General features: G+C 60.0%; 1 protein-coding gene across 5 annotated transcripts in view; it reads left to right on the forward strand.

Moving 5' to 3' along the window:
* LOC122693542 (protein HIRA) overlaps positions 1-26607 on the forward strand; it is a 48038-nt gene that overhangs the window by 1801 nt on the left and 19630 nt on the right. Inside the window, exons 2-12 of one of the 5 annotated variants that reach the window (XM_043901045.1) lie at positions 9837-9899; positions 10849-10959; positions 11973-12063; positions 13002-13096; positions 17885-17980; positions 18692-18852; positions 21507-21674; positions 22873-22986; positions 24428-24498; positions 24746-24851; positions 26305-26535. In XM_043901045.1, coding sequence (XP_043756980.1) covers positions 9837-9899; positions 10849-10959; positions 11973-12063; positions 13002-13096; positions 17885-17980; positions 18692-18852; positions 21507-21674; positions 22873-22986; positions 24428-24498; positions 24746-24851; positions 26305-26535 — 1307 coding nt within the window. Of the gene's footprint in view, positions 1-9836; positions 9900-10848; positions 11165-11972; positions 12064-13001; positions 13097-13253; positions 13321-17884; positions 17981-18691; positions 18853-21506; positions 21675-22872; positions 22987-24427; positions 24499-24745; positions 24852-26304; positions 26536-26607 lie in introns of those variants that run through there. The other 4 variants (XM_043901046.1, XM_043901047.1, XM_043901048.1 and 1 more) reach the window with 4 other exon arrangements.

Here is a 26607-nt window from a genome sequence, read left to right on the forward strand (position 1 = left end):
CCACCGGCCTTGAGGACAGGGAGCCTCACGGTGTCTGCCCTGCCTGCTTTGTGGTGCGATTGGGGTGTTTGCTTGGGGAGGAAGACAGAGGGCTCCCCAGAGTCTGGAGTGCATTAGAAACCTAGGAGATAACGATTAAAGAAATTGAGACTCTTTTAGACCTGTTCGTTGTCAAATCTCCTTTCTTTTAAAGTCTCCTGAAATCAGCCCCAGTCTCATGGAGCGTTCAGACGGACCATTGTTGGTAAATGACGGCTCTTCTGAAGCGCAGGCTAACTGATGGTCTGGACCACACCTGTGCTGTCCTGTAAAAACTGATGAATGGCGGGAGCTGCTTGGAACCCCAGTGGTGGGTGGTGGCCAGCAAAGCCACCCTTACTTTAGTTTAACAAACCAAAGAGATCGAGGTGCTTTGGAGAGTACGTCACTGTGCTTTCTGGTTTCCTGACTCTGCACTCCATTTCCTCACTGATTAGGTAGTTTGAACATACTTTTTCTGGGGTCTCAGAGCCCAAAGAGGGAAGGAGCAGAGAGCCCTGCATTTTCCGTGGGGGCAGGATCCTTTGGATGGGGTGAGCGGGCAAGTGTCTGTCGAGGGCAGGTGTGCTCTCCCGTCTTCTTTTCCGGGCTGATGCGTGCTGAGGCCTTGCCTCTAGGGGAGGGTTTCTCCATCTCAGCGCTGCTGACGCCTTGGGGCGCGTGACTGCATGGAGACCAGCCCGTGTGTTGTACAGTGTTAGTGGCAGCCCTGGCTTCTGCCCTCCGGTGCCAGTAGCACCTTCACACAGCGACACACAGACATCATCCAGTTGTGACGATAGCACTGGTCTCCAGACATAGCCGGTGCTCCCTGTTGGCCAGGTCAGAAGCCCCAGTCAAGAACCACTGTGCTGAGGAGGTGAGCTAAATCTTGAAGTCATGTCACAGAAATGAGCTTTGAACATGGGGTCAGATCAGGTTCAAGACATCATCGTTTATTAACTGAATTCTTGGGCTTTTGACTCCACCTTCTGGACCTTGGTGAGATCCATCCCTGCCGTTTGATCCTGTGCCCAGACTTGGAAGGCTATCTTCAGCTAAGGCGTGTTACAGGAGCTCCTGAGGTTTGTCATGTATGTAAAGGTTACATACAAGAGACTGTTCACACACGTGCGTGCACGTGGTTCATTCTATGTTCTTGGAGACAGTATTCCTTTGTTGCTCAGTTATGTCCGACTCTCTGTGACCCCATGGACTACAGCATGCCAGGCTTCCCTGTCCTTCACCATCTCCCAGAGCTTGCCCAAACTCACGAACATTGAGTTGTGATGCCATCCAACCTTCTCGTCCTCTGTCGTCCCCTTGTCCTCCTGCCTTCAGTCTTTCCCAGCATCAGGGTCTTTTCCAGTGAGTTGGCTCTTAGCATCTGGTGGCTGAAGTATTTTATTTTAGGCCTGGCCAAGATAAGGTTTGCGTTTAATTAGGTTATCACTGTATGTTGGTTCGAAAGTGAGGGTAGTTACGTTTTGATTGTAGGAAAATGTAGTCTGTATGTTGAGAAAACTTCACTGGAGATTCATGGTTCTTCCTCTCCCTGAGCCTTTGTCCTCTTGTGGAGTTCATGCACAGCTCTTGAGTGAAGCCCATTCCAACCAGAAGGGCCAGGACTGAAAGAACCACATCCTGCTTTGGTTTCTGGCTTATGCTTTGATGGCAGTGTTATAAAAAGGTGTCTGGCAAATTTTCAACAACGGGGTAGTTTGTCAGTCGTCCCGTTGCTTTGTGGTGTGTGTTTTTCTCCTGTCTGTGACCCCTTCTCATCCCACAAAGGATTTAAGGCCTTTTACCGCCATTTAAGAATGTCAGCTTGAAGGGGAGACGCAGGGAAGGGAGATGGTACCACAGCTGCCTGGTCGTTCCGTAACCTGTGCCATTGGCCCAGATCAGACTAGTCCAACAGGCTGGTGTCTGGGGACGTTCTGGGTTTCCACCGCTGGCGGGGATGGAGCTCCAGGAGCTGGTGGGTAGGGGTGCGCTGTGGCCTCGCCAACGTCACCCCGCAGCAGTCAGCTGGCCGACGCCCATGCTTGGGGGTCACTCTGGGTCAGCGTGTCTCTCGGTGGTTGCTGTTGGGGACTTGTTCACCCATCCCACTCAATTGTGAGCTGCTTGAGGACAAGGGGTTTGCGTTTTATTTTGGAGTCAGGTGGTCCTCCTCTTGAGTCTCTGCTGCTTGCCAGACGTGTATTCCAGAAGGCTCTTGACATTTCTTACCTGGTCTGTTGAGTGAAGCAAGTAACACCTGCCTCGCCTGCCCCCAGCTCACCTGTGAAGGCTCAGGAAGTGTATGCTCTTCACACACTCACACCAGCTCACGCCTGGAGACAGTAGGTGGATTTTGAAAAGTAACCAGAATACGTCTGAAGAGGGCTCAGAAGCAGCTAGGTGGGATTTTGCTTTGCACTGTACACTTGGGGTTTATGTCCTCAACACTGAACCCTCCTGCAGAGAAGTCCTGTGGGATCAGAGGTGAATGTGTGCCAGGCAAGCGTGGGGAACAGACCGCTGTCCAGAGTGCAAGGCGGACAGCCTCCCGGGAGGAGGCGGGGTTGGGGTACGCGTGCCGTAGGCCTGAGTCTGGCCCTTGGGAGGACGGGGGCGCGGAGGACGTGCTGCTGCTGGGGAGTGTCTGGAGTGAAGGCCCCGGGGAGGGCTCTAGCAGGCGAGCGTGTCCGCGTGGGGACTGTGCGGGCCTCAGCAGCTGGGCTGTGGGCTGGAGCCCGGGGCACCTCCCTGGAAGAGTGGGCTCCTCCTGGGGCATTGGGGGGGTGCCTGGGCCTTCCTGGGGAGGCTGAGTGTTACAGGAAGGCAGTTTCCTAGGCCTGGGTGCGAGACGCAGTGGAGGCAGGAGGTTGGGGTGGAGGTGAGCCAGGTAGAGGCAGGTGACCAAATTTGAGACGCTCAGTGGATTACGTTAACATGCTGAGAAGAGTAGGGATGGAGGTCAGGAAGTAAGGTGTTTTCAGATACTTCTTTTAACTTAAAGAGTGCTTAGAAAGCTGCTTTAGCCTTATGAGTAGAATTGCAGTCATATAGCCAGGAGGGGCCTGCAGCCTTGGCGCCTGTCTCAGGGCCTGTCTGCCTCGACCCCTCCTCTTCCCCAGAGGTGTGAGGTGCCTCTGTTTCTGCAGGGGTCTGCCCGTGGACTGTCAGGCTGTGCGGCTCCTGAAACCTGGGTCTGGATGAGCCCTGGGGATAAGCATTTATGCGAGCACATGTTACCGTCCTGCTGAGGTGAGCAGCGCGCCTGGAGACGGAGTGGGCATTGGGCCTGGCGCAGACCCCGGCCGCCCACCTGCCCTCCGAGCGTCTGCCGCGTGCCTGCCTCTCCTGCAGGAGCAGGGCACAGCGCCGCCCTCTCAGGCAGCAGGCAGTGCCATTCCCGCCAGGAGGAGTGGGGGGGGGGGGGTCTGCTTAGGACTCATGGGCACCTCGTGTGAGAAGAGGGGCCAGAAGGCCTGGCCGCCTCCTGCGGGCTGAGGGCCTGGGGCTACGTCTGCGGGGCCTCAGGCTTGTCCCCCGCTGGGCAAGGCGCTTAGGCCTCTGCACTCCCCCCAGGCTGCCAGCAATCCACCCCTAGGTGGGAAGGTGGCCCTCTGCGGGCGGAGCGTTCCAGCGGAGGGCAGCCAGAGTGCGCCTGCGGGGCGGGCCTGGGGAGGGGCACGGCCGGCTTCCCTTGGGTGCAGGAGTCGCCTGGCGCGGCCTCGTGACTCAGCCGGGCCGCAGGCCTAGGCCAGGTGTGGGAGCTGAGGGACCTGGGCAGGGGCTGTGACCGTGAGCCGTGCAGGAGGCAGCCAGGGTGGCGCCGGTGCATTGAGCGTGCACGTGGGTGTGGGTGTGTGTGTGGGTGTGGCATTCACACACACATACACACACATATGCTGGTTCTGAAGTGTAAGTTACATAGTGAACTGCACAGACACCAAGCTTCCCACATGGTGAGTTTTGTCAAGCAAGCAGGCTCTGTAATCTGTTCACCACTGGAGATGCGGGATGTTTTAACCTCCCCAGAGAGTCGCCAGGTGAAATATGGGGTGTGAGTTGGGTGTGAACGCGACCCCCAGGGTCAGGGAGGCTGTGGAGGAGCAGCCGGGGCGCCTTGTCAAAGCGCCGGCTCTGCCTGGAGCTGCCATTGCAGAGCAGGAGGGGTGGCTTCTGAGTCTGGCCGCGTCCACCACCAAGTTGGGCTGCACGGGGGTGTTGATGGGGTGTGGTCTGGAGAACAGAGCGCTTGGTGATTTTGCACTTGTCTGAAAAATGTAAAATAGTTTTTCTCAGAAAAGTAAAACCCGTTTTCTTTAGGAAGTTAGAAAATGCAAAAACGAGAGCACGTTGTTAAAACTTTTGAACGTGGTCTTTCAGACCATTTGGAAAAGATAACTGGGTGACTTGGTGCTTTTAAATACACGCACAGCTTTGGGACCTCCCTGAGGGTCCAGTGGTTAAGACTCCATGCTCCCAGTGCGGGGCCCGGGGCTCAGCCCTTGTTGGGGAACTAGACCCCTCGTGCTGAGTAGGACGGCCGAAAGAAAGAAAAACACACAGGCTTTATTTAGTGCATAGACTACATCATAAAGGTGCCTGAACCGTTTAAGACCTTAGCCACAGGCCAGCCTCACAGCTAACCCAGTGTTTACATTGTAGCCTCCCTTCAGACAGCTAAAGTGTCACCAGGCATTTTTCACTTAAGTAATATTGTAGGGGTTTTGTTCTTTTTTTAAATTGACCCAAAACATTGATTTGTTTCAGGTGTACAACATAATGGTTCAAAATTTGTACATATTGCAAAAATGATCATCGCAATAAGTATAGTTAACATCTGTCACCTCACGTAGTTACAGGATTACTTTTTCTTGATGAGAACTTCCAAGATTTACTCTCAGCAGCTTTTACATACATAATACCGTATTATTAACTATAGTGTGATTTTTTTTTTTTAGGTTGTTAAATAGATTTTCCAGTCTATGGGAATATTGTACTTGGGTGTTCTTATCTTTCTAATGGATCTGGGTAGAAGGGATGATGCCTTAGAAATTCATAGGAAAAGGGACAACGGTCTGTAAACAATACACCTGCACTGTCTTCACCTCTGGTTCATGGCGCGAAAAAGCCAAAACCAAAACCAGCCCAGCAACAGTTGCATGATGTGATTCTCCAGCTTCCTTCCTGTGCGCTGTTTTGAACGTCTTGGGCAGCTGACACCTAAGGTGTCCGGCGGCAGTGCTGACTTAGGACCCAGAGGTGGTTGTTGAAGTGCTGGGGGTCCCAGAGGCCCCTCGGCTGTGCAGCCAGGCTCTGCTCCCCGGCGGGGGCGCCACATGAGTCCCTCTCAGCCAGGAGGACCTGCCGTCCCGGCAGGTGTGTCAGAACTCAGGGCCTCTGCCCAGCCTTTCGCGACTGCTGGTGTTTGGGGGGCCTGCTGTGCACTGCGGGGCCTGGGGAGACCCTGAGGAGGCAGACGAGGGACCCAGCCCTCGCAGTCCACATCCTGCTGGGCAGAGTCCACACCCATTCCTGGAAAAGCAGACTGGTGCTGGGGGTGGGGGAAGCCGGTGAGGGGAGAGCTGGTGGGCGCGAGAGTGAGGCGCTGGGCCCTGTGGGCCCGGTGGCCTGGTGGGCGGGCAGCCAGGCCTCTGCAGAGAGAGTGCAGGCTGTGGGATGGACGTGCACACTTGTCGCCTGCATGGGAAGCGTGTCCGCATACTGAAAGCAGCCACGGGTGTTTGACGCTCGTTTTTATCTCACAGATGGGCACGTGGTTTTAGAAAACAGGCTGTGAGGGTCTGTGTACATGTCTCTTGCTTACTGAGGTTCCGCCTGGGTGGGTTCACCTGCGTGTCCACAGCGGGAACGGCCGCGTGGTTCCAGCACCTGCACAAGCACGCCCAGCTCCCTCCCCCGCCCACCCGGTTGTGTGCATCCTCACGTGGTCTGGTCGGTGTTGGTTAGTGTTTGTTCAAGTGGTGAGAAAATGAACCTAAACTTCATCGTATTAACCATCTTCTACATGTGTTATTTAGTCATGTCCTGTGTGTTCACGTTGTGGGGCAGCCAATCCCCACGCCTTTTCATCTTGCAAAACTGAAGCTGCCCCATCCCTTGGCACCGCCATTCTGCTTTGTCTCTCTCTCAATTTGACGCCTCTCGGACCTTTATACAAGTGGAATCGAACAGTATCTGTGCTTTTGTGACTGGCTGATGTGAATTAACAGAATGTCTTCGCGGTTCTTCCATGTCGTGCCTGTGTCAGGGTTCCCTTGTTTTCATTTTGCTGAGTGATGCTCCGCTCTGCAGGTGTACTGTGTTTCCTCCTCCGTCATCCACTGCTGGGCCCTGGGGCTGCGTCCTCCTCTTGGCTCTTGTGGATGAAGCTGCTGTGAACATGGGGTACAAATACCTCCTCCAGACCCTGCTTTCAGTTCTTTGGGGCATAAACCTAGAAGTGGAATTGCTGGATCCCAGGTAGTTCTGGGCTTCCCTTGTGACTCAGATGGTAAAGAATCGGCCTGCAGTGCGGGAGACCTGGGTTCGATGCCTGGGTCAGGAAGATCCCCTGGAGGAGGGCTTGGCAATCTGCTCCAGTATTGCCTGAGAATCCTCATGGACAGAGGAGCCTGGCGGGCTGCAGTCCATGGGGTCACAAAGAGTCGGATACAGCTGAGCGACTACGCACAGTCCAGCGCGGGTAACTCCGTTTGTACTCTCCTGAGAGCTGCCGTGGGGGCTGCACCAGTTTTCGTTCCCACCAACCCATGGGGTTTGTTTCTCCACCTCCTCCCCACCAGCCCTGGTCTTTACTTTTCTTTTTACGGTGGCTGTCCTTGGAGAATATCTGTTTGAGTTCTTTGCCCATTTTTTAGCGGCTTCTGTGATCCCATTTGCTGATGTTTGTCTGTTTTGGGCTGGGATTTCAGGCCTCAGCTGCTACACTCCGGATCTTTGTTGCAGTGTGAGGGCTTAGTTGCCCTGCCCTGTGGCACGTGGGATCTTAGTTCCTGGACCAGGGATCGAACCCACGTCCCCTGCATTGCAAGGTGGATTCTTACTGGACCACCAGGGAGGTTCCCCTCGACCCATTTTAAATCAAGTTTTGGAGGGTTTTTTGATCATTAAGTTTTAGGAATTCTCGGTATGTTCTGGACATCTGGCATTACCAGTATTTTCTCACATTCTGTGGTTGCCTTTTTACTCTGTTGATAGTATCCTTTGATGGGTGAAAGTTTTCAAGAAATCCAGGTTGTCCATTTTTTCTTTTAATGCCCATGCCTTTGCTGTCATATCTTAACAAATTGTTGCCCAATCCAGTGTCATGAAGCTTTTTCCCCTCTCTGTTTTCTTCTAAGAGTTTTCATAATGTTATGTTCAACATCTGGGCCTTTGATCCATCTCAGGTTGGTTTTTGTAGGTGGTGTTAGGTGAAGGTCAGGACTGGGGGCCTCCTGAGGCCTGGGAGGAGGGTTCTGTCTGAGCGCCCCTGTCAGAACCAGCTTGGTAGCTGACTCTCTTCCTGCCCAGTGGGGAGCTGAGTGCTGCGGCCCTTGGATCTGCACCCCCAGACAGGGCACGGGAGCGGGCTGCTCTGGGGGGCTAGGGTCAGGGCCATCTGGGAGCAGAGCCTGAGAGTGGGCTGCCGGTTGCAGCGGCTCCTGGAGTGTCGCTCACTTGTGTCGCCGTCTCTGTAGAGGGATGGGCTCTGGTGGCCATTGGGGGCGCATCTCTGTGGTCCCACGGTAGGTTCTCAAACTGCAGCCACCGCCAGAGCCCCTCAGAGGTCTTTCCGTGTGTCCTCTGACCCGAGGTGCGTCCCTGCGGCGGAGACAGGTTCGAGCCTCGCTGAGCACGGGTGCACCCTGCTCTGAGAGACTCCGGACTGAGGCGTGGGCCTCAGAGGCCCTGTGACTCGGAGTCTTCATCTGTCCCCTGCGGTGCCAGCCGGCCGTCTGGTAGATTAGGGTTCCGGCCGCCTGTCTGGTAGAGGAGGGAACCGCACAGAGAGGTGAAGCATCTTCCTCAAGGCGCTGCGGCTGGTGAGGGGTAGGGCCGAGGGTCCATCCCAGGCCCGGGTCCACCCCCATGTCCTCCAGCTCAACAGTTCCTTTTCCGTGGGAACCGCTACTGCCCCTGCCCCAGGGTGGCAGCCTGCCCCAGGCTCTGCACTCCTAAGTGGCACCCCATCTTCTGGCTGACCCTCTGCCTTGGGGGCTCAGGGCAGCTGTGGTTTCTGCAGGAAGCCCCGGGCTCCGCAGCAAGGCTCGCGGCAGGGCCAGGCTCGGTGTCCGCACTGTCCCTGCCCCCCTGGGCTGTGCTGTGCCCGGCCCAGGCTGCGGGTGCTCAGGGTGGGTGTGTAGGCAGGTGAGTGTGCTGGGCTCCAGCCGGGGACGTGGGCGCTTCTCACTGCTGACCACTTAAAACCGGTGCCAGCTCAGCTGGGGCTTCATTCGCTCCGATGGCAGCTGCCCAGGCAAGTTGGCTTATGCAGAACACGAAGGAGCAGGCTTCTTGGGTTATCTTGTCCCCGCGCGTCCTTTCTCTTCCCCGCGGTGCAGATGGCAGGAAACCACCTTCTCAGCGGCTTCCCTGCAGCCCCTCCACTTGCGGGGAAGGGTGGCACGTCCCCCGCGCTGCCCATGCCTGCCTTCCCCTGGCCGCTGGGGACGGCTTCTGGGCTCTCCTGAGGGTGGCGGGGGCCCGTGCAGGTCTATGCCCCGGATGGGCTCTGGCAGCCGCTGCGCATGGGTGGCTGCTGCTGGTTCAGGACTGACAGCCGCCCTGGCGCCCGGCTCTGAACGTACTGCCCGTGCTCGGGACGGGCCCACGGCTGCCGGGCAGAGCTCACCTGTCACAACAGAGCTGCGGCTCGGGGCTCGAATGACTGCTGCCTCCAGAACGCAGAGCAGGAGCGTTTGGCGTCTGTGCCCTGCTGCTCCCTGCCACCGCGTCATGACCAGGCAGGGGCCTTCCCCGGCCTCATGGGAGCTTGCGCTTGGCTTCACCGTGGCTGTGCCCTCCGGGAGACGGCACTGCAGGGAGCCACACTGCCGTTTGGTCCCCGCTTGCTGTCATGTGACACCAGAGTCTGACCTGCATGCCCGCGTCCACCGCGCCCCTCTGGGGTGATGGAGACAGAGCATCCTCAGCTGAGAGACCCCTGGCGACCACCCCACGTCTGTGTCGGTGACCGCTAACGTCTAGCTCGCCATCAGGCCACTCGTGTGTCCCTGGGCCGGGCCCAGGGCTGAAGGAGGCCAAGAACTGGGAGACACCCACGAGCGCAGACAGTCTGCTGCGGTGCCTACGCCGGTCAGTCTGCCCAACTGGCTCCAGCCTCGCGGCCCCGGTGGGGCCTGGGCTTCCCCACGGGGACTGCCGTCTGATTGACCGCACTGTGGGGCCGTACTGGCGGAGACGACTCAGTGACGCCAATGGGCCCAGCCGTCCAGGGTGGGGGTCACGATGAAGGGGTGGTGCCCATTGCTGCCGCCCCTGGGACCGGGGCCGGCCGAGCTGCCTCTATGACCTAGGCTGTCGGCCTCCCAGACATGCCCACCTGATGGTGACCTGGGTGTGAGTGTGGAGTCTGCAGGCCCAGCCCGCGGGCACAGGACGTCATCCCGCTGGCGGGCTGCGGGCTGCTCCGTGCCTGGGAGGCTGTGGGGCAGCTTGCGCTGTTGCTAACTCGCGCCATTTGTTGGCCGCCTGTTTTTTTGCCTCAGAGCAGTGATTAGGGTTAGTACTTGAATAACTGGTATATTGCATGTTTCGGATTGTAACTATGTGTTTCTTTTCTCTGTTTCCAGGCAAACCAATTTTTTCAGTTGATATTCACCCGGATGGGACCAAGTTTGCAACTGGAGGGCAAGGTAGGTTCTGGGGAGCAGCGGGGTGCTGTGCCCGCCCCCCGCTCTGCAGTGCGCCCATGGCAGGTCATGGCCAAACCTGGAGCTCAGCGCGCGCTCTAAGTGTTTTGGCAGCAGGTTTCTGTTCTGACCCTTGTTGAGTGGGCTCCTGTTGAAGGCAGCCTGCATCCTGGCTTCCTGAGCGCGGGGAGGCTGGTGGTCCCACGACAGAGCCGGGTGGGGGGGGGCCCGTTGGGCGCAGGCTTCAGCCCACCGTCACTGCGCATCTCTCGACTCGAGAGAGCTCCGCACTGTCCCCAGGGCTGGGCTCCGTCCTCGTCCGCGGGGGTGCGCCTGCCTGCCGGGCTGGCACCCTGAGGTCTGGGGCTGATGAGCAAGTGTCCTTACATCCTGGCCGGGAGGCCGTCTCAGGAGTGCTGTGTGGAGATTTTGACATGTCCATGTCCAGGCCCTTATTGGTTTTCACTCCTGTGCTAGAGAGTTAGTGAGGGGCTGCCCTTTGGGAGTTCCCAGCAGTGGGATCCCTCCCAAGGTGCCCAGGCGTGTGTGCTAGCAGAGTGCCCGCTGCCAGGCGGTCTCCCCCCGGCGGTGATGGCACAGGGTAGGCAGGGAGGTCGCGAACCTTTTCCCTGTCGAGGGCACGTTTCAGGCTCAGTTCTCAAAGCGTCCGGTCAGCTCGGTGGGGGCAGCCCTGACAGGGGGGCAGGTGTGGGATGGCCTGCACAGCCGCTTGTGTCCCAGATGGGGGTCTGGGTCCCGGGTGGGCATGAGGACCCCCTGGGCCCCTGGTGGGCCCGTGTTGGAGGCCAGGGCAGAGCCCCCAGCCCCCGAGCCCAGCAGTGCTTGTTTCTGTTCATTCGACCGGTTGGCCTGACTCTGCCGGGCAAGGGTGGGGCGTGGCGTTCTGTGCCCACTCCAGACTCATCAAGCTGTTTCTGCTCCTCCGTTCCAGGACAGGATTCTGGGAAGGTTGTAATCTGGAATATGTCTCCAGTCCTCCAGGAGGATGACGAGAAGGACGAGAATGTCCCCAAGATGCTTTGCCAGATGGACAATCACTTAGGTATTACAGGGTGGCCCTTTGCAGGCTTTGCGTGTTGGCACAGTGCCCAAGGTTAGCACGTGTGTTTATGATCAGAGAGATAAGGCCGTGCGGCGCTAGCTCCCGTGGCCTGCTGTCTGACGCGCAGATGTTGGCTGCACACCTGGGTGAGTTATTCAGCAGAAGACCCGGCCCGCCCACAGAACCACCTTTGGACAGTCTGCAGGTACCTCCGGTGATTTCCTGCTCACGAGTCATTCCTGCCTGATTCCACGGGGCTTTGGGACCAGCGGCCTGGAGGCAGTAGGGTTCCGGGGAAGGGTGCCCACGAGACAGCTAAGCAGATGCCGGGTCGGCTGCCGTGGCCCTCAGGGCCTCCGCCAGGCCCTCAGGGCTCCCCAGTGGGGTTGCAGTGTCCTCTCCCGTGGTCGCGCCGTACTTCCCTGCCCTGGAGCGCCCGGAGGCCGTACCTGGCTCTGGGGCCCGCCCAGCTGCCCCGGAGACCCTCCACTCCAAGTTACGCCCCCGTGTGCACTGCGCCCCTCCCGTGTCCACAAGAGGGCCACAGCCCGGACACCGTCCTGTGTCGTGGGGCTCCGGGGGCTCGGACCGGCAGGGCCTGGATCTCTGCCCGCTTAGTTGGTGCGTGCAGGGCTGTCTGCCTGCGGTTAGGAAAGAGCTGGTAGGTGGCTTGAAGCCAGTTTGATGCTCTACCGAGCCGCTTCCCCGGATGCTTTGGAGAGGGCGTCTCGGCCTTTCCTCACGAACCCTCCTGTGGAGGGTCGTCCCTGGTCAGAGACACATCTCAGCAGTCTGCACCCCTGCTGACGTGAGGGGTCTGAGTTCCCAGTTCCTGGACCACGTGCTCGGCACTGACCTCCCAGAGACGAGGCCCCCGCGGACCCTGATCTGGGGGGGCGCTTGTGCAGGCAGTCGGCGCCCTGCACGCCCTCCTGCCCCGACAGAGTGGCCTTCAAGAGCTGCACCTGCTGCCCGGCCCCGCGGACGTGTGACCACTCTGTTTCTCTCCCCAGCGTGTGTGAACTGTGTGCGATGGTCAAACGGTGGGATGTACTTAGCTTCCGGGGGAGACGACAAACTGATTATGGTGTGGAAGCGGGCTACGTAAGCATCATTTTCTTTTCTTCGTCTTGTATCTAGAAGCTTCTTTGCTGGTCTTTATCCCACCCTGGCACTGAGATCCCCAGAGCTCCAGCTTCAGGGGTGGCAGGAAGTACACGTGGAGGGGGGCAGCCACGTACGTGCCTGCAGGCCTGCTCAGCGCCCCCGGGGCTGGCACTGGTGGCCTCTCTGGTTTGTCCTTCGAGAGAGGCCTCCCCGCACACGGGGTCCTGCGGTGGGGTCCAGAGCCCGCGCTTTTGGTGTTCACCTGCTCCCTCTTGCCCGGGACTCCACAGCCCTGCCCGCCCCGAGCGCCTGCACTGCACCCACAGTGCACTGTCTCCTGGGGTCTCCCAGGTTGGTCCTGGGCCTCTGGGCCAGGCAGGCTAGGGACCAGATGCCTCCAGCTCAGCCGGAGTGTCTCTGGGGCTGCGTTGAAAGAGCCTGCCTGTAGCCTGCACAGGTTCTTCCGGACGGAGGGTGTTAGCGGGTCACGCCTGCGGGGCCCGGGGACCACCCCAGCGCTGTCCCGGCCCCAGCGTCCCAGCAGGGAGTTCACGGCCCTGCAGGAGGGCCTCAGGGATTCCATGGCTTTAGCTAACGTAGAATAACATATGTGGTACCCAGTTTGGGAAACGGAAAGAAATCACAATCCCACCACTTAAGGGGAGCCACAGGCTGTGTTTGTGTGTTTCCACGTGTCCTGGGCTGTGCTCCAGCGTGGATGACGTCAGGGAGCTTGTTCTGAGTGACACCCGGGCCTGTGGCTGTCATGTCACTCTGTCTCGTGGACACATTGCCAAGGTCGGTCAGGCTGCGAGTGTCCGCCTGGTGCACAAATGCGGCCTCGCCCGCCCAGCCCCTACTGTGCAGCCGGCCGCTGTCTGTCTGTCTGTCTCCGTGGCGCCAGCCCGGCCCCCGCTGACTCCTCTCTTGCACAGGTACATCGGGCCCAGCACCGTGTTCGGCTCCAGTGGCAAGCTTGCCAACGTGGAGCAGTGGCGATGCGTCTCCATCCTGCGGAGTCACTCAGGCGGTGAGTGGGCTGCCCAGGGGGGCACCAAGCGGCCCCGTGGATCGCGGGGCCTCAGCGCAGCCCTGCATCTGGCCGTCCCGACCCCCCGCCTGCCTCTAGCGGCGTCAGTGTCCCCACTCCTGCCCTCATGGGCTGTGTGTTTATATCTTTAATGTAGAACTCCCCACGTCCCGCTGTTTATCCTGGGAACTGAGTCACTGCCTCATCAGTGGATCGCTAAGTCCGTAAGCGCACTTTCTTTATTCCACAGAAACCCGCACACGGGGGCCTACTGGAAAGCTTCTTCCTTGACTTTGAGTGTGTTTAGAGTGTTTTCAGTGGGCACTTTTCAGGTCTGGACCGAGGTGGACAGCACTCGGTCAGAGGCCAGGGACCCCAGAGTCAGTGCAGTTCAGTCTTCCTCCGAGAGCCTGCAGTCTAGCCAGGGGGCTGGGGGCCAGCCGTGAGCTGGCCGCATCTCACCCGCTGCATCTGCAGGGCAGCTCTTGGGGTGCTGGTTGTGTGTGCAGGGCCGGTCCTGGAGGGCTTGTGGCTCTGCTGATGGGGGCCCTTACAGCCCTGGGGCACTGTGCGACAGGAGGCAGACTCGGGCTCAGGCGGAAATGGCCAGGGCCCAGCCGGGCCTGTGTGCATTGAGAAGAGACAGACCGGGGAGCTTCCTAGGGCAGAGCAGGGGGGAGCAGGCCCCTCGTGGGTGCCCGCAAAACCAGCGGTGGGGGGGAGCCTGCAGCTGGGGGGGGCAGAGGGACACGCTGCATTTGATGCTGGAAGGGTGAGCGGGGGCTGAGGGAGGGCTGCTGGGTCACCTTGACAGGGTCAGCTGTGTAACTAACCACCTTGTTGGCAGTGCAGCCTTGTTGGGCTTCTCTGGAACCCGGGGAGCTGCCCGTGAGGTTACCCAGGTGGGGGGCTCAGAGAGGACTTCCATGGACCCACACCTGAGACTGGGTCTGGGCCCACTCCCCAGGGCTCCTCACAGGTAGGCAGGGCTGCCCACCTTCAGTGGGGGCACCTGCCCCCTCCGGCAGCAGGTGTGAGTAAAACCATTTAAGAAAAAGGAGAAAAGCAGAAATAGATGGGTAGAAAGCATTGGATCTTGAACAGCAACGTGTGAAAACCAGGTACTGGGCGTGTTTAACCAGGATGGGGAGAAACACCTTGATAAAACTAGAAGTGAAAGGTCTAGGAGAGCATTTAACCTCGGTGGAAATCGTCAGAGTATAGTGTGATGTGTAGTGTTGAGCTAAAGACAAAACACAAGAAGAAATAGGGTTTGCTAGAAAGTTCTAGTTTACACAGTTGATACCACAGGGTTAGGAAAACCTGAGCAAATGGTAACCATGGTGGGGAGCTGGGAGTCACCTTCAGAAAATGACTCCTGAGCCCACATTATCTGTCGAGGCATGGTTTCTGACTATTAAGAATTTTTCTGAAACTTAGAAATATTTACTCCTCAAAGGAAGCTACAACCCTGCATTTCCAACAAATATGAACAAAGCTGGAAAAATCAGAAATACCAGAATACTTGTGAATTTAATAACATTTGAAAGCAGTGATTCATTTTAATTAAGTATGACTTATAACAGAAGAATTTTGTGTTGTGGTGCTCTGTTCACATATGTTAACATACTAGAAAGTTAGGTAAGAGAAGCCGGGGTTATCCTAGGGCGTTCTGAAATGAATATTAGGTTATTTGGCATCAATTCCTAATAAAAATCCTTTTTTTTTTTTAATGGCCATAGATAACTGTTCCCTTATTGCGATAAGGTCTCCCCTGGGTCTTTGGGAGCAAGGGCAAACACAGGTCACAGTTGAGCCTTGCCCCATTGGAACAGAGAGGAGACAGACGTGGATGTTGTCGCCACGGCGCTCCTGTGGAATTTCTACAGTTTAACAGAATCAGAAGGTGCACAGGGGGTGCCCTGGTGGTCCAGCGGGGAGGATGCAGCACTCTCCCTGCCAGGCGCCGGGCTCTGTCTCTGGTCGGGGGACAAAGACCCACCAGCCGTGTCAGTTGAGTCGCTCAGTCGGATCCGACTCTGCAACCCCATGGACTGCAGCACACCAGGCCTCCCTGTCCATCACCAACTTGCAGAGTTCACTCAAGCTCATGTCCATCGTGTCAGTGATGCCATCCAGTCATCTCAAGCTGTGTTGTGTACCAAAAAAGAAAAAAGAAAAAGGAAGCACACAAACTGGAGAATGATATAAAATTGAGACAATGTGAGGAACGAAGCTCTTAGAAAGCATTAAAAAGCACTTCAGACTAATAAAGATAAGTTACTAAATTGGCCTCATGTAAGAAAACTTTCGGCTTTCTCTAGCAATAGCCAAAAGTTAGCAGTAGCCAAAGTAGCAATTGAAGTATCCAGTGATAAAAAGATCCGTGCAGTTTTACTCAGATTCCTAAGGAAGGTCTCAGAAGGTAGTTTCGGAGTGGAGAGCGGAGGGTGGGGAGGGGACAAGCACGTGGCCCGACCAGGCAGGGGCGCCCGTGGAGCAGGAGCCCGGGGTGTGGCTGTGGGCTTGGGGCCGGGGCACTGGCTGAGCGAGGCAGAGCAGCCTGGGGGCCTGGGCCGTGGGGCGGGGGCTGCGGCCACACTGGGGGACCCGTGGCGGCATCGGGGAGGGCCTGTCGGGCTTCAGGGGTCATCACGGTGAACTCGGGGCGAGTAATCGGGCAGATCCAGGAAGCAGAGCGGCGGTGGTAGGTGGGGGCGGGCCTGCGATCTGGTCACAGTGGGTAACAGGCAGGGCTGGAGCCCAGGGCACGGCTGAGCAGCAGGACGGGGGCAGTGAAGATGCTGAGAGCTTCAGGGGCGAGCCCCACCCCCCACCCCCGCCCACAGCTGCCTGGGCACCAGGGGTCAGGGCAGACGCAGGGCAGCACGTGGAAGCTGTGGCCTGGCCGGCGTGGTTCCTGCGGGTGTGGCCAGGTTCAGGCCCAGCTGGCGGGGCTTAGGAGAGACCTGGGTTTGGAGCTGGATGGAGCCTGGCCGGTCTCCTGCAGAGACAGGGCAAGAGCCGTCACAGGCAGGGGTGGGCGCCGGGCCCTCCAGGTGGACGGGGGCCCTCGAGGTGGACGGGCCAGGCTGTCATGGCTGGAAGAGCCATGGGAGCGTCTGGGGCAGCAGTGGGAATGAGACCAGGGAGGGCTCCTGGGCGTGGCCATGGGGACAGTGGCCAAGGCCAGGAAGCCAAGGTTGTTGGTGCAGGTGGAGGACTTGAAGGATGTTAGAAAAGTCATTCTCTGGGAATCGCCCGGATGAAACGATGCCGGAGCGTTGGTGAGCGTGACAGCAGGGGCGGGGAGCGCCTCAGGTGCGTGGTCTGAAGGCAGGGGCTCCGAGCTGGTGTGCAGGGAGGTTGTGTCCCTTGTGGATATTGACCACAGACTCGGCAGTGGCTCCACAGGGCATCTGGTAAGGCAAGTCAGGGTGCAGGGGAAACTCACACAGAGTGACAGATGTCGAGGAGGCCGCAGGGCTGTAAGTTCAAGGCCCCGGAACCAGAGGAAAGTGTTGTTGTCCACGGGGGACGGGTCAGCAGCCACGCAGCAGCTGGCGGGCAGAGGAGGCCACGTGAACTCAGCTGAGGACAGCCTGATGTGCTCCAGCCGTGAGAGGAGCGTGTGACACAGAAGACAGAAGGAATGTTCACTCATCAGACTGCCAGCAGAGGGAATGTTTTTTCACAGTTAACAAGTGATGAAAGAAGTAATAATTTAAAAAAATACCACAAGGGAGAATAACAGACTTGACGACAGTAACCTCCTACAGGAAGGAAAACTGATGGAATTGGTGGTTAATGTCTATGTTTTCCTCAGTTCAGGAAATTGCTAAGAAACTTGCCTCTGTTTCGGAGCCCGACTTGAGCAGGCCTCTGCTCTATGCCTTGGGAGCACAGGGGTCTGGGGTGTGCGTGGAGCCCCCAGCACCCCAACAGGCTCCAGAAGGGGTTCCTGTGTGCCCCCCCCTCCCCCCGCGCAGACCTGCCTTTGCCTTAGAACCCCCGCAGCCTCCTCCCAGCACATGGATGCAGCAGGGGAGGCCACAGACTGCCTCAGGCTCCGACAGGCAGTCTTGCCGCGGCCAAGTAAACAAAAATAGACTCAGCGGATTGGAAGGGAAGCCATCCTGAAGCTAAGAAGAGTTTTGAATCAGACATTGTGCTCGTAGCACGTGAGGAGCCCCCCGCCCACCCCGGGGCTGGGAGAGGGGTGCATCCGTCTGGAAGAAGCGCCCCACACGCGAGGTGTGCAGAGTGCCCTGGGTGCCAGTGTGCGTGAGAAGCCAGAGCCTGGTCCTGGCCCGCGCCCGCAGCGAGAGACCCCCGAGGAGCTCACGGCCTCGAGGAGAGGGCCCGACGGCTCTTGAGTGGCGGCTCTTTTTGTCTTGGCCCCCCAGCCCTTCCTCCGCACACCCCGTGCCCAGCCAGGCTCTGCGCTCGGAGGAACCAGGGCGCACTCGGCCATCTTGCCTGCTCTGCTGGGGCCGCCGCACACGGGTGCAGAGCACAGGCGCCCAGCTCCAGCGGGCCCTCCACACTTCATCTGGGGAGGGATGGGGCAGGGCGGGGCCGCCGGGCGCTCCAAATCTCCTGGCCAGTTGCAGGACCTGAGTGGGAAGTGCTTCAGGGTGGTTTAGAAAGTCTAGTGATGGTGGTCTCGGGTCAAGCCTGCTCAGCCATGAGAAGCCTGGGGCCGCTGACCGACCGGCAGGCGGGCGGGGTGGAGCTGTGTGTGCGCCCGCACCGTGGTGAGGCTGAGCGCCCGCCCCTGTCTTACAGACGTGATGGACGTCGCGTGGTCCCCCCATGACGCCTGGCTGGCTTCGTGCAGTGTGGACAACACCGTAGTCATCTGGAACGCCGTCAAGTTCCCAGGTCCGCGCCTCTGCCTGGGCGGTCTGGCCGCAGCACCGCCTGCTGGTGGCTGCAGCGGGCGGGCTGGGTCCCCTCTGTTGGCCTCTCAGGCTCCTGCCCGTAACTCAGGCCTCTGCCAACCGTGTTTAAGGTTTAAAAGTTGACTTTAAAGAAAGCAGTAATCGAGTGCTCATGCAGGTGCATGCCCAGTGCTGGAACTGGCCAGCTGGTGCGCCTTCTCCCCGGACTCGGCCTCTGCCCCCGGCGTCTCTGTGACGCCCTTGGGCGTGAGCAGGCGCGCACGTCCCTCTCTGCAGAATGCCGATTTTCCCGCTGACGGGCTGGAATCCCTCCTGACAGCAGAGCCCCGGCCAGCACTGCGTTTGCAGCCCACGAGGTGCTTCCTGTCCCTGCTCTGTCGGGGCGGGTTCCGTCTCGCGTACCCTCGTCCTCAGTGAGGACGAACAGGGACCCCGCGGTGCAGGGACAGGATGCACCTGCACGGTCAGGGTGGCTCTGGCGGGTGGAATCCTGTCCAGAAGGGAGACCAGCGCTGGGGCGCAGCTCCCGGGTGAGAGCAGACTGCAGGCTCTTCTGCACGTGCCCAGGCGGGAAGCTGGCCCGACGGCTCCTAAAGCCCCCTTTCTTGGCCGGCCAGCCCACTGCCCATATTTCTAGATAAGAGTTTTCCCCTGGTGACGTCTTTCCAACTCCTCTTATTTGTGCCCCCAGAAATCCTAGCCACTCTGAGAGGCCATTCTGGCCTGGTGAAGGGCCTGACCTGGGATCCTGTTGGTAAATACATCGCCTCTCAAGCCGACGACCGCAGCCTGAAGGTGTGGAGGACACTGGATTGGCAGTTAGAGACCAGCATCACCAAGCCGTTCGACGAGGTGAGAACCCGCAGTCCCCTCTCCACCCGCACCCACACCGCCTCTGACGTGGGGCAGAACTGTGGAGTCAGAGCTGCCCCCTTCTCGGGAGCTGTTAAGTGTCCACCTTTGCAGTGGAGAGACCTGTGTGGCTCAGTGCTGAAGGTGGGCAGCATGCCACCCCCGTGGGGCTGGAGGCTGGCCTGTTCCTGTGGGTGCGTGCCAGCCTCCGCCCTGGGGGCAGGCAGCCTCTGCGGGCCCTTAGCTGTCCCGTGCACAGCATCCAAAGCTGCGACTGCGGTGGCTCACGTGCTGTCTTGCCCCTCTCTCATTCAAGTTCTGCATGCACGTGGGGTCAGAGCTGGGGGTTTCGTGGTCCGGGAGACGCTTCCTCAGCACCTCCTGTGTGTACACACGCCTCCTCAGCACCTCCTGTGTGTACACACGCCGCCTCAGCAGCACCTGTGTGTACACACACCTCCTCAGCACCTCCTGTGTGTACACACGCCTCCTCAGCACCTCCTGTGTGTACACACGCCTCCTCAGCACCTCCTGTGTGTACACACGCCTCCTCAGCAGCACCTGTGTGTACACACGCCTCCTCAGCACCTCCTGTGTGTACACACGCCTCCTCAGCACCTCCTGTGTGTACACACGCCTCCTCAGCACCTCCTGTGTGTACACACGCCGCCTCAGCAGCACCTGTGTGTACACACGCCTCCTCAGCACCTCCTGTGTGTACACACGCCTCCTCAGCAGCACCTGTGTGTACACACACCTCCTCAGCAGCACCTGTGTGTACACACGCCTCCTCAGCACCTCCTGTGTGTACACACGCCTCCTCAGCACCTCCTGTGTGTACACACGCCTCCTCAGCAGCACCTGTGTGTACACACGCCTCCTCAGCACCTCCTGTGTGTACACACGCCTCCTCAGCACCTCCTGTGTGTACACACGCCTCCTCAGCACCTCCTGTGTGTACACACGCCTCCTCAGCACCTCCTGTGTGTACACACGCCTCCTCAGCACCTCCTGTGTGTACACACGCCTCAGCACCTCCTGTGTGTACACACGCCTCCTCAGCAGCACCTGTGTGTACACACGCCTCCTCAGCACCTCCTGTGTGTACACACGCCTCCTCAGCACCTCCTGTGTGTACACACGCCTCCTCAGCACCTCCTGTGTGTACACACGCCTCCTCAGCAGCACCTGTGTGTACACACGCCTCCTCAGCACCTCCTGTGTGTACACACGCCTCCTCAGCAGCACCTGTGTGTACACACGCCTCCTCAGCAGCACCTGTGTGTACACACGCCTCCTCAGCAGCACCTGTGTGTACACACGCCTCCTCAGCACCTCGTGTGTGTACACACGCCTCCTCAGCACCTCCTGTGTGTACACACGCCTCCTCAGCAGCACCTGTGTGTACACACGCCTCCTCAGCAGCACCTGTGTGTACACACGCCTCCTCAGCAGCACCTGTGTGTACACACGCCTCCTCAGCACCTCCTGTGTGTACGCACGCCTCCTCAGCACCTCCTGTGTGTACGCACGCCTCCTCAGCACCTCCTGTGTGTACGCACGCCTCCTCAGCACCTCCTGGGTGTACGCACGCCTCCTCAGCACCTCCTGGGTGTACGCACGCCTCCTCAGCACCTCCTGGGTGTACGCACGCCTCCTCAGCACCTCCTGTGTGTACGCACGCCTCCTCAGCACCTCCTGTGTGTACGCACGCCTCCTCAGCACCTCCTGGGTGTACGCACGCCTCCTCAGCACCTCCTGGGTGTACGCACGCCTCCTCAGCACCTCCTGGGTGTACGCACGCCTCCTCAGCACCTCCTGTGTGTACGCAGGCCTCCTCAGCACCTCCTGTGTGTACGCACGCCTCCTCAGCACCTCCTGTGTGTACGCACGCCTCCTCAGCACCTCCTGTGTGTACGCACGCCTCCTCAGCACCTCCTGTGTGTACGCACGCCTCCTCAGCACCTCCTGTGTGTACGCACGCCTCCTCAGCACCTCCTGGGTGTACGCACTCCTGTGTCCAGCCGTCCTGGAGCAGGGGTGTCTCCACACTGCACTCGAGCTCTGCCTTGTGGGCCTTCCTCCATGCCTGCACAGCCTGGGTCCTAGCCCCCTTGGCCTTCGGGCTGCCCAGGGCTGACCCCGACCTTCAGCAGCTGCTTTTAGCAGCGTCACCTCTCCCTGCAGGAGACCTGGTGTCAGGGCTGCCTGGTTTGGGAAGCAGGGCCTCTCTGCTGTGCCCTTGGCGGTTTGTGGGGACTTTGCCAACCTCTCCTTGGGCGGCAACATCTCCAGGCTGCAGGGAGGAGAGGCTCAGGAGAACAGCTGGGCCCTCGTCCCTACTGCCGTGCCAGGACAGGCTCGTGGGCAGACCCCCAAGGGTCAGCAGGGCTCTGTGGCAGCCGTAGCACGTGCTCTGCAGACCCCTGTGGGCTCCCTGGTGCTGGGCGGAGGAGGGTCTATGGTCAGAAGCCTGGGGCCCGTGCAGAGTCGCAGTGGACAGGGTCTGGCCAGCCCCTCAGAGCCTGTGCGCTGAGCAGTGGGGCAGCGGGACCGCAGCAGAGCCGCGCGGCACCACTCGGCCTGAGTCCTGGGACGGGTTCTGGTCACGAAGTTGGCCTTGGGCTCCTTTCAAGTACAGATGCTTCTTGCAGTGTGGAGGGACGACCCACGTGCTGCGGCTCAGCTGGTCCCCTGACGGGCACTACCTGGTATCCGCCCACGCCATGAATAACTCCGGCCCCACAGCCCAGATCATTGAGCGGGAGGGCTGGAAGACCAACATGGACTTTGTTGGGCATCGGAAAGCTGTGACCGTCGTGGTGAGTCCGCAGGGCCTCTGGTCGGCCAGGCATCAGTGCCACCCGAGCGGGACCCCCACAGCCTGGGTCAGGCCGTGCTCCCCAGGCCCGGGCCATGTGGGACTGAGGAGGTGGCCTCCAAGGGCCAGCACGCATTGTCGTCCAGTTCTTCTTTCGTTTAAACTAATTACAGAACACGTCCTGTGTATGTTATTGGCAGATGCACGTGATGAATAATATCACCAGAGTCAGGCTTTGGTCAGGACTATTGTGGGCCCAGCCTGGCCCTTCCACATGTGTGGGCCTGCCCGAGGGCACTCAGGCTGGTGGCCCTGACAAGTTGCCCAGTCCCCAGGCTCCCTGAGACCCATCCGCAGCTGGCGTAGCTCCAAGGCCATGCTGTGAGTCAGCTGACCCGCCTGGTGGTGGCGATCAGCCTCCTGGGTAGCGTCTTCCCAGGCCTGAGGCAGGCTGTGGAGCAGCCCCTGTGAGCCTGACCTAGTCAGCTGTGGGCCGCCGAGCAGAGGAGGCAGAGGGTGTCTGAGGCTGACAGGGCAGGGGATTGTCCAGAACCCTGATCTCTCGGGTCTCTTCATCAGAACGGGCTCGTCCTTCCCACGCTTGATGATACACGTTAGCTATTTCGGCCTGAACTGTATGTCTTAAACAAGTAAGAATAACTGCGTCGGTAACACCGGCTTCAGGTGGGGTTTCATTAGAGCCTGAGAGCTCGGGACCGGCTCCTTTGCAGGGCTCGCCACGTGGCTGGCCCGGTGCTTCCGCGGGACACTCGCCCCAAGGCCTCCCAGCTGCCAGGCCCAGGGCCCACACCTCTGCTGCAGCTCTCCCGTCTCCCCACAGCCGGCCATCTGCCTGCCTCTGGGACAAGAGCCCCCTGGGCCACCCACGTGCGTCTCAAATTTGGTGTAGCGCAGGCATCCCCAGCCCCCGGGGACCACTGTTTGGCAGGATAGGACGCGGGACGCAAGTGAGCGGAGCTTCATCTGTGTTCAGAGGCGCTCCCTTTCCCCCGCACCCCACCTGCGCTCTGCCTCTGGCAGGTTCTCAGATGAGCACGAGCCACCCCACCCCACCCAGCCTGCAGAGACCGTCCTCCGCCAGACTGGTCCCTGGTGCCGGGAAGGCTGGGGGCCAGCACTGCAGGGCACCTGCTTGGTGCCCGGCTGGTTACTGATGAGCCTTTATCGTTTGGCTTCAGAAATTCAATCCGAAAATCTTCAAGAAGAAGCAGAAGAACGGCAGCTCCACAAAGCCCAGCTGCCCGTACTGCTGCTGCGCCGTCGGCAGCAAGGACCGCTCGCTGTCCGTCTGGGTGAGCCCACCCTGAGCTCGCTGCCGGGGGGCGGGGGGGCAGCAGGGAGAGGAGAGACCCCACTCTGGTGGCAGGAAGTGGGCTCTGCCCTGCGCAGGGCGTGGCCAGGCTGCAGTTGACACGTGGCGCTGGCCTTCCTTTCCTTTAAGGGACCTTTTGTATCGACAGGAAGCCCCCGTGGGCAGCCGCCTGCAGTGTGCAGATCGTCAGGCGTGTGGCTTCCGTGTAGCCCGGGCTGCTCCTGGCCCCCCGCCCGGGCACCTCGCCACAACGTCTGCCATGTGCCTGGGCCTTCTTGTCTGGGGCTTCACACAAATGCAGTTGCCCAGGGTTCATTGTCTGTATCCTGTCAAGCTTTCACTTGGCATGCCGTGTTGAAATTTGTGTGTGTTGCTGCATTAACACTAGCTTATTCCTCACAGTTGACTCCTTGTAGACAGTGGGTCTGGAGTTGCAGATCTGGAGGTTATCCCCAGCTACATTCGGGACAGTTGTTGATGGCAGGGCAACCCCAGACCCTGTCCCAGGCCTGGGCCTGGTGCATCGTGGGCAGTCCAGTGCACGCGCCCACGGCTCCGTCCTGGTGCTCTGAGCAAAGCCTTGGTGCTGGAGCTCAGGTTGACAGGGCCCCCGCTTACGAGGGCCTGCAGGTGGGACTGTGGGTGGAGGGCCAGGCTGGGTCTCTCTGGAGAAAGGACTTGGAGGGCGAGGTTCCCGTGGGCTCCAGGCTCAGAGTCCAGCCCCATCCTCAGGACCGGGCTGGCCGCAGGGCCTCCTGCCCGTGAGGTGGGTTCCCGGGCCCTGGGGGCAGGCGGGCCGGCCCTGCATGTGGGAGCCCAACCTGCTGGACGTGGGGGCCTGCACTCGGCCATGTGGGGGCCCTGGGGCAGGAGCGCGTGGGACAGGCGGGAGCGCGGCCTCAGACGAATGCGTGCATGGAATGTTTGTGACACGCTGTGTCACACTCTCAGTGGGCAGCCCTGTGCCTGACTTTAAGAGAGTACGCTGTTTGTCCCAAGACAGAAGAAAGGGGGTTAGTAGTGGTGACCTGGGGCCTGGTCCAGGGCAGCGTGAGCCCGTGAGGTGCATGGCGCTGCCCCCGCAGAGCCTGGGTACATGCAGGGGGCTGGTCCTCCCTGAGGCTGTACTGTCCCAGGACCTGCCTTGGCGGCTGCCTCCTCCCCTGCAGCCCTGGCCCCATCCCTGCTCGAGAGGCCTTCCGGAACCCCCGGCATCGCTGGTCGTGTGGTGTGTGTGCAGCCATCTCCCTGGCCCCGCTGTGTGTGTCTCATGGGCTTGGGCCCACCGCTGGGGTCCTGGTGGTGGGTGAGCAGAGCTGGATATGCCCTTTGTGTCAGCGCAGCTGAACTGGGGCTCTCTGTCTGGCGTCGGCTCTGAGCTGAGTGGGTGGGGAGGTCTCACGCGTTCATCTGCCTTCCAGCTCACCTGCCTGAAACGGCCGTTGGTGGTCATCCACGAGCTGTTCGACAAATCCATCATGGACATCTCCTGGTGAGCTGGCCTCGGCTCGAGGCACAGTCTGGGGAGGGGGAGGCACCCACTGGAGCCCGAGGCCTCGTGTGATCAGGGCCGAGTGGCCGGGCCCAGGGTCGCAGCCGGAGCAGACCCCCAGGTGTACGTGTGCGGATAACTGTAGGGCCTAGAGCCCTCTGGGATGGGACTGTCCCCCCGCCTCCCCCCAGGCATGGGGGCCTCTCCCCAGGGCTTGTGCCTGCCTGCTGACGGTCATCTCTTCTAGGACCCTGAATGGGCTGGGCATCCTGGTGTGCTCCATGGACGGCTCCGTGGCATTTCTGGATTTCTCCCAGGACGAGCTGGGAGACCCCCTGAGCGAGGAGGAGAAGGTAGGAGCTGCACGGCTCTGGGGCCCGTGCAGCCTGCACAGGCTCACTGCTTCCTGAGGTGTCCCTGGGCTTAGCCTGTTGCCGCCTGTCACCCTCACAGATGAAGTTCTGTTCATCCAGAATCCGTCTCAGTCACGAGCAGGCCTGGGTGTCTTTCCCTGAGCCGACAGCCGCCCTAGCAGTGCTCACGCCAGGAGCGCAGAGGGGCTGCCGGGCGCCCATCCACCCCGCGTCCTGTGCTGACACGGCCTTGGGTCAGCCATCGGGACAGGAAGGGCCCCCTCTCCTGGCACTTACGTCTCCCAGGCCCAGGGCCGTGCATGCCACACCTCTCCAGGCAGGACTGCTCCGTCTTACTAGCCCGTGAGCAAGCCCCTCCTTGGCTAGCCTGAGGTGTGGGGGCAGAAGCATGCTTGCCCAGGACGGGGCGCTGGTGCGGCTTTCCCTGCCGCAGCTTGGAGCTTGCTTCCCTCGAGCAGGCCCAAGCTAGCTCTCCTCTCTAGGGGGCCGCTGTTGCTGGGAGCCCCTCAGAGGCCTCTGTGGGGACCCCACTACGGCGTCACCCTTTTGGCATTGGGATCTGCCTGGCTCAGGGCCCTGGGCCGGCCTGGCACCCACGGTCCTGACCTGTGGGAGGCGAGTGAGTCCACCACCCCAGCTCTTCCCTCCCCCGGTCAGCATCTCCAGGTGACCTCCCTTCGCCCTCGAGAGCTGTGACCAGCCTGGGTGCAGGCAGGCCCCTGTGTTGGAAGCATGCTGAGGCTGAGCTCTGAATCATAATCCGAGATTCCAGGGCCCAGGGAGGGGTTTGTGGCCCCAGGCCACCCTGCCCGGGGTCCTTCCTGCCGGACAGCTCTCCCGCTGGCCTCTGCTTTGGTCGTTAGCACACCCAGTGTGCATCTTCTGCTTGTGCCACCAGCCACACCCACGTGCTGAGGCCACCGCCCCCACTCCCATGGGTGTCTTACGGCCCAGGACTGCTGAGGTCTGGGAAGGTGGGCAGGCCCTGCTCGTGACGATGGGGACGTGTTGGGAGCTACGCAGGCAGAGAAAGTTTTCCCTGGCCCGCACGCCAGGCCTTCCCTTGCTCTCAGGTGGGGACCTCCAGCCTCGCAGGGCTTCTCTGGCTGTCGGAGGAGGTTCTGGGTCTGGGATCTGGTTCCCAAGAAGCCTTTGCGTCCTTGCAGTGGTTTAAGAGCCTCATGTTACAACCCGAGGATCTCAATTTTGGTTCAGCGAGAGTTTCTTGCTATTTGTTCTGCATCAGACCTGCCAAAGGGTCAGGTGTTCACTCGCATCCCCAGGTGTAGACGCCCTGAAGCCTGTGAGCACCCAGGGAGGGTGCAGGGCCGCTCCTGACACGTAGACAGTAGGAGGCAGATGACAGGAGGGCTCAGGGACCCTGCCCGGGGCCGGGTGGGCAGCATCACACCCCTCAATCGGCCTTCCCCAGAGCCGCATCCACCAGTCCACCTACGGCAAGAGCCTGGCCATCATGACCGAGGCCCAGCTGTCCACCGCGGTCATCGAGAACCCAGAGATGCTGCAGTACCAGCGCAGGCAGCAGCAGCTGGACCACAAGGGCCCCGTGGCCAGAGATGCTGGACCTGCAGCCAGGGACACAGGGTCCGCCACCTCGGTCGCCGGCGTCGTCAACGGGGAGAGTCTGGAGGACATCAGGAAGGTGAGGGCCAGGCCCAGTACCCCAAGGATACCGCCCGTAGCCTTTCCAGGGGGCTAGGCACAGGGCAGTGGG

Source organism: Cervus elaphus, chromosome 5 (assembly GCF_910594005.1).
Source record: "Cervus elaphus chromosome 5, mCerEla1.1, whole genome shotgun sequence".
In the NCBI taxonomy this organism is placed as follows: domain Eukaryota; kingdom Metazoa; phylum Chordata; class Mammalia; order Artiodactyla; family Cervidae; genus Cervus; species Cervus elaphus.